This window comes from Amphiura filiformis, chromosome 1 (assembly GCF_039555335.1).
Source record: "Amphiura filiformis chromosome 1, Afil_fr2py, whole genome shotgun sequence".
Taxonomy (NCBI): Eukaryota; Metazoa; Echinodermata; class Ophiuroidea; order Amphilepidida; family Amphiuridae; genus Amphiura; species Amphiura filiformis.
In genome coordinates, this window is record NC_092628.1 from 9,287,996 (window position 1) to 9,301,972 (window position 13,977).

The window sequence follows — 13,977 nt, forward strand, 5'->3', positions numbered from 1 at the left end:
TACTCGATTTTTCGAATCAAATTTAACCCAAAATCATGCCAGGAATCAGTCATATTTGACCCGGAAATCTAGTGAGATCTTATTTGACTATCTAGTCACATTAGGTTACACTACCTGAACAGAATAATTGATCATGTCTCACCTCCTTTTTCAAACCAAATAAAACCACTAATTGCCTCTTAAGGCAAGGTCATTCTATTGATCCATCTTGTGTCATACTGCCACTATTCGCTGGTGATCTGGTCACCTAATTGCCAGATACCAACCCCAGGAGGGAATCCAAGATGAGATCATTTCTGTTCAGGCAGTAGAACTTAATGAATCAAGTTGGAAAATTCTCTTGACCATCCAAAACTTTGATTCTGCATAGAAGTTTTAGTCCCAATCTAAGTTCTCTTTCGAAGACAAGACTGTTTTCATTATAATATCCCGTTCCCACGATTGATGATGACGTCCCATACAGCAACCAACAGGTCTTGAGTATGATAACGTATCACAACAAGGCCAATACAGTTTATTTCTTGCCGATTCAATAGCATCCTTACCAATAGGCCATCTACTCCATTCTCGAAAGTGCATGGCCGGTAATGGATGAAACCGACAATTGTTTTCATTGTTTTGCTGCGAAGCCGAGGTGTATGTATTATGGCACGAGTAACATTCAAATACGACATCTGGAGGTGCGTTGGTGGCTGCGTCGGACAATGCGTCGGAGCCGACACGAACGACGTGAAATATGGTTTCTTGTAAGAAGCTGTTTTCTCTTCTTAGCCGTATATTTTCTTTGGTTACAACTTTACATTGTTCTTCAAACTTGATAAGAATCTTCTCTTTTTTATCCAGCAGTTCCTTTTGTTCTGTCATATGTTCAACGTGAGTTTGGTTTTCCCTATCCGCTTCTACACTTCTTTTTTTCCAGTTGTCGCGATCGCGTCTTAAGCTTGCCTTTTCATTGTTTAAGGTACTTTCCCGCAATTTAGCTTCGATTTTGACTTGATCCCTCTCTTCACAAACACACTTTAGCTTATTCTTTAACTTTTCTACTTTTTCTTCCAGTTTCCGGTCAAATTCTGCAAGCATGCGTCGTTCTTTCTCAGCTTGCGACAGAGCATTGTCCAGCATTGCTTGCCTTAATTGTTGATTCTCTATGAGTAACCTATCCTTATCTTGTTCAAGTTTTGAAAGATGCATATCGGTTTTATCCCTCAGAGCCTTCAGTTGGTCTTGCATCTGGGCAGTTGTCTTTGGATTATCTTGTAACTCGGAAATTTGATTCCGTGTATCCGTGAGCTCGTGCTGTGTCATTTCATGAACTCTCTCCTGCAAGTCCATTCGTGCTTCCAAAGATGCAATCCGATGAATAGCCTCAGGCACACTGAGCATGTTATCTGTGACGCCAACACCAGCAAGGTGAGACCCTAATGTATCTGCTGAGGCGTAGTCACTACGAAGGCCTCCAGAAGAAGAATGAGAAATATGATCTTTAGAATGATCGGATGAAGCTGCAGAATAAACCGTGTTTGAATCTTCAACTACACTGCCATGGTATTCGTCTTCGACCGGTTCTTTATGTTTTCTGTTTGCAGATGCATTATTAGCGTCTGAAGATGAAGATTCCGAATGATCAGGTCGATGGGTGTGCTCCGGTTCCCCTTTGCCCTCCATTGTCAGTACAGAATAGACGGGTGCTTTATTGATCTGCAGAAAAAGCACACCAAAAAATCATGTTATAAAATAATAATAAATCAAATTCGCCCAGTCGTCCTACATTTCTTATTTTTGTATACTGGATATTTTAATGGGCGGCCAGCGTTGAAATTATCATTGATGGCTTGTCTATTCTGATGTATACCTACTCTTAAAAGATCTTGAAAGTGATCGTTTCTCTGATGCGAAGCTAATGGAGAACATAACCCCACCCCAACCCCCAAAAAAAAAAAAAAAAAAAAAAAATTAAAAATTAAAATTAAAATAAATAAATGGAGAACATAACCCCCCCAAAACCAACAAAAAAACCAACAACAAACAAAACAAAAACAAAAACAACCCCCAAAAAATAAAAAAATGAAAAAATAAAAATAAATATAATCTTTTGACCAACTTTAAGTAATATTCACCTAAAATGGTTGAAAATGCTAAATTTTGTAAAAAAAAAGCCCTTAAACCTGCGGTTATGTTACTTACGGAAAATAGGCGTCCCTACCTGTTAAAAAAATCACTCTTTCTTAAACCCAAAATATATAAAAATCAAAATGCATCACAAAACTATGACTGAAAATGCACTCCGAATCTGAGGAACATCCCTACCCCTATTTTCACTAAGAGCCCCCTCCCCGATTTAGTTTGCGACAAAGCTAGTTATAAAATATGAGATTTTTAGGAAAAATGAGAAAAATTCTTCAATAGGGTGATTGTTGCCATGGAAACGGAATAGAACCCGGAACTTACACATTTGACTACTTTAAAAAGATTCCCCAAACAGGTTCTATTTTGACTTTCGGTTTTGGTAAAAACGTTTTAATAACATTAAATGTCGGGTTATATTAAGGTCATCAGAACGCTAACGTTGTGTATGAAAACACACTACAACAACATTTTAAAAATGTTGTCAAAATGTTATTGTTAAATAATTTTTGCAAACATATTTTGCCAAATATTTTGTCAACGCTTTTAAAAATAACATTATGTTAGAATATTTGCATTAAAGTATCAATAAATGTTTTTGAATGTTAAGTAAACGTTTTATACCCTTTATGTACCCTTTATATAACCCGACATTTAAACGTTTTATGGCAATCTTTTCTAACCTTTTGCGAATAATACATCCCAATTTGCAAACCTTATTTGTCTAGATACACGTTGCGAGCGCAGCGAGCAGGAAAATTTGCTTATTTATAAGCGTTTCCATAGTGTTTTCCTAAGCCTTTTTAGAGCGTTTTATTTAAAAGATGCCCCATGAATGTGTGCAAAAAATCGCTTGCCCCCCTCTCGGCTTGCCAAAAATTGCTTGCCCCCTCTTTCAGCTCGCCAAAAATTTCTTGCCCTCCCACCAAGTTTACCCTCCCCAGGGCTCATAATTATTGCACAGCTCTAAATGGAGCATTATCAAGTTATGCCTCTTGCATAGACGTCCATGATAACATTCACGAACATATTATATTTTTTGAAAACTTGCTGCTGCAAAACATTCCCTGAATCAAACATATATGTTCAAGTGTTGACAAATTATATGCAAAATATAAACAATATTTTTTTCATGCTTTTATCGACATAGCCTTATTTGTATTACCCGGCATTGTCATCCCGGATTGTCGTCTGCATGCATGTAATTTTATTCAATTCTATCGACGAGTGATATCGACAAAACGCAATTGCAAATTGAAATAGTCCCGGGCAATAGTCACACACCTCTGAGTCACACATAATAGCTCATAACGCATCTACGACAATATTAATGTGAAGCACGTTTTACCTAAAGCCAGGTCGAAAAGCAATTTACCATTTATTTTCAATAATAAATGAAAGTATCGGGGTTTTTACGTACCTTTTTTTTTTCAAAATTGTCGCATGGAAAATAACTCGTTGATTCAATGACCTTCAAAAACAAATGACTATAATGGTTGAATCCTCCTCACATAGTGCCGAGATTATGTTAAGCTACATGCACACATCTAGTAGACAGTTGGATGTTTTAACCAAAGGTATGAACCTCTTGGGCACGTATTAGCTGACCAGTTTCATATACTGTATTTGCCAAAATACAGATTGGTCGCGCTCTCTGTTATTCGTTCGAAAACCGTTTATATGTGCTAAGTAGATTGTCGTCACAGAATGGTTTAAGTGTAAAAAGAATAATACATGTACTACTAGTAAGAGTATGCAATGGCGATATTCTACTATTCCATTCACTATATAAATATTGACATCAGTGTCACATGATCGTAACAAATCAGAGTGTCAAAGCGAGTTGCCAAACCTGTTCATCTTTCACCTAACCGTTTAACGATAATAACAATTCCCTATATACAGCTTTGCTCAGTAGCGTAGCCAGCGGGGGGGCAGGTGGGGCAGAGTGCCCCCCCTGACAAAAAATGAAAGAAAAAAGTGCCCTCTGACAAAAAATAAAAGGGAAAATCAGAAGGGCAAAGGAAAAGAAAAGGGGCAAGGAGCCCTTTTCTACCGAAATTCACCCCGAAAATACACAATTTTTCCGCGCTACGCGCGCATATTGCAAAGATTAAGCCCTTTCCATCCTGATAATGGGCGAAAATAGTGTAAAATACTCATTTTTTGCGCGCTACGCGCGCACATCGTCCCAATAAAGCCTTTTGTCTCTATGTATTGTATGATGCAACTGTAATTTTTTTCGTCTGTGCCCCAAAAATTTTATTTTGCCCCCCTGACCAAAAAAGCTGGCTACGCCCCTGGCTTTGCTAGTTTAATCACTGATCATCTTTGTAGCTCTTTTTGTTACAATACAATATAGTCCTAATGTAGGAAAACTATTGTCATCTTGGAACGATTTAATACAACAATTAAAAAATTGGCGGGAAGGTCAAGTCCAACTTCGTCCTCAAAACCTTTTAACACAATTGTCCAGGATATTCAGATATTTCCGAGCTTTTCCGACGTGACTTTCATCCCCCTTTTAGATTGCATCATCAACGAAATGTTCCTTTAAAGCTCCTTACAAGTAAAAGCCATCTTGATACAACGATATTTTTTTTATGATGACAGACATAGGAATAGGATAGTTTATATTAATCATGCAAATATTGATACGACTGTGCAAATACTCAGTAGATACGTACCTTGGCCTTTAGTATTATACACATCATGAAGAAGTTCCATCAGCACATGATCAGTATGCATGTATAATTTATTGTTTAAAAAAATTCTCACATTTTTATAGTGTCAGCACTTTTCTTTCAAACTATAGATCTCAGGATTGCATGATTTTATGGCAAACATGCACGCGCTAAGAAAAAAAACCCTTACAATTATTTTTACGTGCCTTTAATGATCAATCACCGTAGTTTTCAGGCAACACTGGATTGTGCGCTGACCTGTAAAGCTGACAAAAGCGTAAAAACGTGCGTAATGGAAAAAACAATATTTCTGTGGAATTGAAACTGAATAATGCATATTCAATGGCTAATACATTGTGTAGTTCTGCGGCAGATTTACACCAATCTGATATGTGTACAGGGTGCACGAGACGCCCCCCAAAAGGTAAGAAGAAAACAAGAAATGTCATTAAAAGACAACGCCGTCGGCAGGCTGCGACAAGCACCTCCCCGGGGACTAAAAGGCCCATTCAGTGATTTGCTTATCCGGACGATCGTAAAAATCATCAAAATTCAGATTTTGGTATTTGTCATTGTCATATTATGAGATGTGCTAGCATAGCCTAAGACAAAATGGCATTTAAATGACACACTGTCTTTACTTTTTAATTTTTAACTTAAAACGGGACTGATCGATTTTAAGCTATGGGTAATTTCTTGTAAAATGTAGGATTTAATTTGATTAAAATTTTTAATACTTATGATATTTTTATTTGAATTAAAGTGTTCGCCCGTTGTTTTACTTAAAATAATGATGTCGCCCGTGTTATATGAGACGATAGAGGCCAAAAGCAATACCTTTATTCTCTAATTTCAAAACCGCCCGCCTATCCGGTACTTGACTGGACAAATTTGCAAAGATAATGTACCATTTTTATTAATGCTAAAATGTGTCAAAATTGGGACAATTATTGTGGCCTAGAACAGAGCCAAAGGAAGATGCCCAATGCAACTTATTCCAACTTCCTCAACTCCCTTTTTTAATTTATTATCATTATATTATTATTTTAAAGTAGGATTAGTTTTCCTCTCAACATTTAGGCCCCTATCGTGGTTCCTGTGGTAAATACTGCCCTGGGTCTTTTAAGACTTCAAGTTTGACCGTCGTTAACGTACACTCTAATAGAAAATGATTTCTTATAGCTGCCATGTACAACTAAAAGGGTTCTTCGTGTACATATTACCACCATGACCACAGAGAATTCTCGGTGGTAAATCTTTGACATGTGTTCGTTATTTATGTTAATACTTGTTCACACACACCCCTATCTGCAACGTACTGAATGGTTTTATACACACATTCCCAGGAAACACAAAAACGTTTTAAAAACATTTTAAATAAGTTATATTTTGGCTTTTGGTTTAGGTAAAAACGTTTTAATAACACTAGCGGGATACCCGCGCTTCGCACGGGTCCCCGCTAGATGAGTAAATGAGAGCGTTCACTATAACAGGAATAATTACTGAACAGGTAGAATCATAGAAAAGGTACATTTTATTTATCTAAATCTGTCTCTACTTTTTAGTTTCTTCTGCTTAGCTTGTGATTTTCCGTTTCCATGTTATTTATTTATTTAACCCCGTTCCCATTAATTTCTAAATAATTATGTTCCTTCTTACATTTCCCTTTTAGCTTCTTTTTTATTTGCTGCTTGTGATTTCCCGTTTCCATGTTTTTTATTTAATTCTGTTCTCATTATTTTAAGCTATTTTAGCTTCTTTATTTCTTACATTTCCTGATTAATTTCTTTCCTTCTTTGTTTCGTTCCCGTTTCATTTAGTTACTTTAACCCGTTGGCCTATTACTCGTACCGTTTTTGTCCTCATTTAAATTTTATTTTTCTTTATAGTAGGCCTACCGCTTCATGTTGTTTATACAACACGCATCTTTCCCCGTATTTATTACGTCCTCTCATAGCGTGTCTGCGGACGTGTTCACCCGTTATCATAATTCCGTGACGTCCATGTACCATTTTGTCCTTTATTTTTCCCTTTTCCATATTATCATGTCCACTGGTCTCTGGCTCGCAAGTCGCGTGGCTCTGCGCCGTTTACGCGCGCATTGGCGTAGTGCGCATTACGCACGCGGCGCCGACGCGCTGCCGGCCAGCTGCAGTGACGCGTAGGCAACCGATTTTCATAACAAAAATCCCGTTTTAACCCATTTTCACTGATTTTGAGGCCAATTCTAAACGGTTTTCAACCAAATAAAGTTTAAACACATTCCCGTATATTCCTTGGTCTCCCGTATGAATTTGGCAACATTTGGATTGAAACTGACGGAGCCTTTGACATATGCCACATACAACATTCCCCTATTTATAGTAAGATTAAAATATCGGGTTATATAAAGGTCATGATAACGTTTTAAAACGTTTTGTATGAAAACACACTAAAACTATAATATTTTTAAATGTTTTCAAAAAATGTTATTGTAAACTATTTTTACAAACATTTTCCCCAAATATTGTGTCAATACTTAAATAACATTATGACTGTTAAAATGTTTGAACCCAGCAAACACAGAAATGTTCTTAATTTTTTTTCAAAACCTTTCAATAACATTTAAATGTCGGGTTATACAAAGGTCATGAAAACATTTTTAAAACGTTATTGAAAATATTTTGGGCAAACATTTTTCGCAAAATATTTTTTCAACCCCCAAATAACATTCTGTTTAGAATGTTTTGTATCAAGTTTTCAAAATGTTATTGGAATGTTATTAAAACGTTTTTATACCCTTTATATAACCCGACATTTAAACGTTTTCTGTAAAACATTTTTGTTTGCTGAGCAGTAGATTATCAAAAATGTTTTTAAGGTTATTAAAACGTTTTGTACTCTTAATATACCCTTTATATAACCCGACATTTAAACGTTTTCTGACAACCTTTTATAACCTTTTGCGAATGATGTCGAAAACGTTTTGTGTTTGCTGGGTTGCTATCTACTGAAAGGTTTTATACATACCATGCATACCGTGATTGCTATCTACTGAAAGGTTCATACACACATTGCTATCTATACTGAATGGTTTATACACACCATACTGAAAGGTTTTACACACACATTGCTATATACTGACTTTTTCTAAGAGCGTTCCATATGTGACCGCACTCCACGAATGAGCCGTAAAATCGGCAAATTGTATTCTGAGTTTAGTGTAAAATGTGCATGAAGGTCGTAATCATAGGTACCTCAATTTGATTATAATTTTGGATATGTTAAAGTATATTTTTAAAACGAAGAAAAAAAAATCAAAAATGTGAGAAAGACGAATCTAGTTTTGTGTCATTAGAACACAAATATGCAATTTTCATTTTCATCAAAGCAATATGCACATTACAACTTATTCAAACTTCCTTTATTATTATTATTTTTTCCAATTTTGGCCCCCTACTGGCCTCTGGGCTCGTGGTAAATACGGCCCTGGATTATATCCATGCACACATTGACATTTTAACTGAAACAAAAAAATCTTTTAAGACTTCAAGTCGTTCACGTACTCTCTTATAGAAAAAGATTTCTTAGCTATCATGTAGAACCTTCAAGAGAATAGGGTTCTTGAAATGGAAAGATCACAAAATCCAGAACATTTCTCAGGTCTAAAGTGGTTCTTTCTAGCCCTTCCAGAACCCTTTTCGATTCTTCGTAGAAACATTTCAGTTTCTACATACATGACAGCTCAAGAACCTTCTAAGGTTCTACTTAGAACCTTTTGTCTAAGCGTGTACCATAAAGAATCAATATGATCAAGAGTTCTTGCTGTTTAACAGAACCAAATTTGGACGAGTTCTTTAAGGCACCAGAACCACATGAGGAAACGTCTTCCAGCCTTTTTGTTCGATAGACTTCCTCACTTTGTGAGGTGGACTATTAGTGCTTCACTCGATTATGCCAGGTAAGTAAACAGTTTGTCAATAGCTGTTATTACATGGGTTTGTGAGCATATCCTATTCAAAGCAAACACGACTACAATAGAAGACTATTGATGCTTCTCTGCTGATATGCCAACGATAAAGATTCAATAACTTAGGGGGTACAATAATCAGAACAGTTTTCATTATATTGCGAATAATAATTGGAAGCATCAAGTTGACTTGACTGCAAGTGAAGTTGTTGTATTATCTAAACTAAACTATATGCAAACATTTCATAAAAAGTTATTATTGGTTGTGGTTTCTAAAAGTGTGTTAATACTAAAATAAAGTTTAGACTCACTGCCCCCTAATTTATTTTATTTAATTTTCATACATCAACAGCAACAAGATGATGATGATGATGATGATGATGATGATGATGATGATGACGATGATGATGATAATGATAATGATGACGACGATGATGATGATGATGCTTCTTAACATGTAAAATGACAATCTTTCAAATCCTGCGTTCGCATATTAATTTATTTTTAATTGCAATTAAAATATAACAACAGCAAGCCGATAGTGATGACGATGTTGTTGTTAATGATGATGATGAGCATCGTCGTGACAATGATTGCTGTACAATTATTAATCATGCAGAAGGTGTGATTTTAACTATTTAGGCCTACTTGATTCAAACCCAGAATATAACGGCTGCTTTTTATAATTTCACATCATAATGCGCGGTTTTCTTTTCATGCAAATCCGATGCATAAAGCATCGCAAAAGCGAGACATAAAGCATTGCATATTTGACCAAGTATTGCAAAACCGTGACATAATGAGCTTGTTTATAGAAAGTCAGCTTGTCCGTTATTCAATCCATGTACTATAATGCAGAGAAGACTTGTCTTTTTTGTACAAACACGCTCAAATAGGTACAAATGGTTGCAAATCCAAGACACAATAGGTGCAAGATGTTGCAAAACCGAGACACAATACAAAGTCAAAATGGCTTTGGTCATGTATGGTTTGCAATTCAATTTTCTTCTTTCATGATAATTGAAAACCGGTCAAATATGAATACATTTCCATTGATCATTATCATAAGGGTCTCACCATAAAGGTTTTACTATTTATGTCTCAGAAAAATTGTGATGATTAAACAACATTTCATTCATGATCTGATAGGTCTTATATTTTTTGAACTTTTATAAATTTCAATTATTAAGATATTTCATCAAATATAACAATTGGTTCCATTTAAGGTTACACAAAGAGACGTATAAAAAACGTATAAAAGACGTATAAAGTTGTTCTCTAAAACAGAGTTTTCTCAGTAATCAAATATCGCAGCGAGTGAAATGTTGGTGCATTGGATGTAGCTTAACATTTTTGTGTGTGTTATATACAAATTATTAGAATAAATTTTAAAATCCTTCGTTTAAAAGCATTTTTACCCACCATGTTCACAAGATCAAAAACACGTTCCATGAGGTTTTTTTCAAATGTGCGCTCCGTATAAATCCACACCGAGCGATTGTTTTCTTCTTTTTCGTATTGTATTACAAATCGATCAAAGAAATAATGTTGCCATGGGGAAGAACCAAATACAGTACCGATTAAATTTTAAAAGCCCGTTTTGGGGGAAAATTTTGGAGAATTTGCTTGAGAAAAAAGCTGGTTTGTGAAATTATCGATATCTTGATTACGAGACGTTAATTTAGACATCTGAATACCTACATTATTTCTCAACATTCTGCCAATTGCTATTCCATTTGATTTTCACTCCAAATTGAAGCTAGTTTTGCAAAAACGAGGTTTTCCTCCATCAGTTCGTTCAAAATTTCAGCGCCGACATGCGTGTTTATTCTAAGAGCCATAATGCGGACGCGATTGTAATCATATGTAATTGCATCCAATTATAGTTATATCATCCGCTTTGAGAACAGTCAATTTGTGTAAGTTGATCTGTGGCCGAGTGGATAGAGCGTTGGACTGGGAATCTAATATGAACTATTTTTGTGGGTTCGAGTCTCCGTGTGGCTGAATTTTCTTTCTTTTTTCTCTTTTCTCATTTTTACTTCCTTTCTTTCCTCTTTTCTTTCTCTCTTTCTTTTTTCATTTCTTTTTTTTTTTTCATTTCTTTCATTTCTTTCTTTCTTTCTTTTTCGTTCATTTTCTTTCTCTCTCTTTCTTTCTCTTTTTCACTATTTCTTTATTCTTTCTTGCTCCTTTCTTTTTAGTTTTATTTGATTGATTGATTCGCTGAGTGCAGTGAATCGTGATTGATTGTTTTTCACTTTGTAGGCCTGCTAAGTCTGTCTTGTTGATTTTCATCCCAAATTCGATTTACAAATAATTGCTTTTTGATATTGTTGTTGTTGCCTACCCTTACATTGTAATCAGGGAATAGCAGCATTGATTTCATCAAAGATATCAAGGCTATAAATTCAAAATCAACACATTTTCCAGGGCGTAGCTTGACGAAGTGCCCCCAATCAATTTTAAAATTTATAAAATCCTTTTGAAAATTGCCGAAAATGGCTTGTGATACCCCCCGGCATCCGAGCTCCGGGCACGAGCTAAGCCAAGTTTCATAGCCTTTTCATGTCTTGACCGTGGATCGATATTCTATTGTAAGTAGGCCTACGTCCCGGTACGCTTGTTCATTTTCTGCATGGCTGTTTCTGTTATGAACTTACGCCCCTCTGAAATCAAGCGCATGAAAAACTCTCGGCTAACCTTAAAACATTGACATTAATGTAAAGAACAATTGTATTTATACGAATTTGATTTAAAGGTTCTGTTTTAAATTGTATTTGTTGTCGAAGTGATTGTTGTTTTATAATTTTGTTAAGTGGTGCTTTTAATTTTTAAAACATTTATTTGTTAAGCAATTTTTAGTTGATATTTGCTGGTGGCAGTGAAACAATAAAGCAACGACAACATTTGGGCATTTTTAAATAGGCCTACAAACAAACAAACAAACAAACAAACAAACAAAAATAAATAAATAAATAAATAAATAAATAAATAAATAAATAAATAAATAAATAAATAAATAAATAAATAAATAAAAGGTAATAAATAAATAAATAAATATAAAGTTAAACTTAATAAAGGCTTATGTGGGGTAGGAACAGGCGGACTGAACACTTTTTTAAAGGTCATATTTTATGAAGAAATCTCAGTCAAGAAAACACGTCTTTCAAAATACATCAAAACGGAGTTTGAAAACCTTTCCTGAAAATGTAGGCCTACCCAAAAACTGGTATATTTTTAAATTTTGTACAAACCCCTCATTCATCCCAAACATTACCCTAAATATACAAGAATAACCTATCCCAGCCTAATTACCTTTTGAAGTTTACCCAACCCCTTGCCTAGAGGATAATCCTAGCCCCAAACAGGGGAGTAATTCGTGAAAATTTATTTCACTGACCACATATTGAAGTCTGATGTAGAAATGTTCTTTAAACACTGCATGCACTTACAACCCATTCTTACTTCAACATGACTATATACTATGTGTTGATGGCTATTGTTTGTTTGTTTGTTTGTTTGTTTTTGAAAATTGATGTTTAGGAATCTGATACTTAGGCCTACAATGTACTTGAAATCATTACGAAAGTGTTTAATAATAACATTGAAGCATCTTTGGAGGGCCGGGGTTCAAGTTTTATTCCTTTTGAAGATAACAAAGAATTGAAAAAGGGCTTGCAAGACGCCGCCCTATTTTCTGCAAAATACCTTTCGCTTTTGTATATCTTTACTTAAAATATTTTGACCCAACCAATTTTCTTTTCCAACAGATTTTTCAGCCTAACAATTACGCACAATGACCACAACGAACTATTGGTTGATTTGTTTTTTATTCGAAAAATAATTCGACATAATAACAGACTGTTAGGCTATATTTTTTTTGTAAATACACTGCAAGTTTGCGTACTTTTTTTTATAAGTTCAAGCATGCTGAATTTGAATATTTGAACAACATCAGGGATTCAAAAATGGAATGAGCTGCAAGGGCAAATAAAGTTTTAAAATATGTCTTGATTATTCCTTCGAATTTTGTGATGAATTTGATTAAAATCTAGTCATTTGAAAAAAAAAAATTTGATTTATAATATAGGGCCTATTCATCCATTTGGCTATGTCCTAACATTTCACTTGATTTGATGTTGCAGTTTCACGATTTATTTTTTGCATGCTAGTTAAAATGATTTCTCAAGCTGCAGTATTAGAGACATACAGGACACCTTTATGTAAATCTCTCTTTTGAAAAGTTTAAATACTAATGTTTTGATACTGGATAGGCCAGTAGCCGGGGCCAGTAGATTTCTAAAGGTAGATTTCTAAAGGGTCCAAAACTATACACTATGTATGTTATGTGTGTGCAATTTTAAGCCCAGAATATTATAGTGCATACATCAATTGTTGACCATGTTGACATAACTGTAAAAAAACGAAGATAAATCGCAAACAGTTTCTTTTTAAGTATCTTTTCAAGTCCTTTAACAATGGTCAAGGACAATTCAGTATTTGAATTCACTATTTATTTAAAATCATGACATTTTGCACACACGTCACAGATTGACTCCCTAGCTGAGCTGTTCAAGACCCGTGACTAAGTAAGATTACATTTAAATGGGAGTAATATGGTATATGAAAACACTATTGTGTTGGCAGTTATGTCTTGGCTATTGTATTTGAATCGAACAAATAGGCTGGGGATCGTTTCCTAATGAAATTAGGTCGATCTTCGGATAGACTGTCGATGCTGCTCTTCGATTTATTTATGAACTAACAACTAATTAATCAAAATTAATGCTAAATTTATATTGCTCAATATCAAAACAGGCACATATTCATATGTTACCACATGCAATAGTTAATGAATTGATTTCAGAAATAATTATAAGGAACGACCAAGCATGGATGTTCGATCGAAAGATCGAACTAATGTGTTTCTATTGCCGACGATCAGCTCCTCCATTAACAAAACGTTTGTTGACGGCTCATCAACAGATGCCTTCTCTTTATTCCGATTCAATCACGTTTTCTTCATATCCGTCTCCAATCTGAGTCCCACATTGATTGTAACACTGATATTCTATATCGACATCGACTATCCGATCTTCCGTTGACAAGACGTCTGTTGGTGGAAACGCAACAGATGTCTGCTCTGTCAACATGTCCAATTCATTCGCGTTTCTTTTATCTCCAATCTGAATCCCAGATGCATTCTTCTGATTTTCT

At 35.1% G+C, this 13,977-nt stretch overlaps 1 protein-coding gene across 1 annotated transcript; it reads right to left on the reverse strand.

The window, feature by feature from the left end:
• Positions 1 to 371: 371 nt before the first annotated feature.
• Positions 372 to 3,769, reverse strand: LOC140147963 (uncharacterized). The gene is made up of 2 exons (XM_072169809.1): positions 3,545 to 3,769; positions 372 to 1,698 (listed from the first exon to the last, which is right to left on the reverse strand). Exon 2 carries the CDS (start codon positions 1,663 to 1,665, stop codon positions 376 to 378), a length of 1,290 nt encoding a protein of 429 aa, XP_072025910.1. The 5' UTR covers positions 1,666 to 1,698; positions 3,545 to 3,769; the 3' UTR covers positions 372 to 375.
• Between the last annotated feature and the right edge of the window lie 10,208 nt (positions 3,770 to 13,977).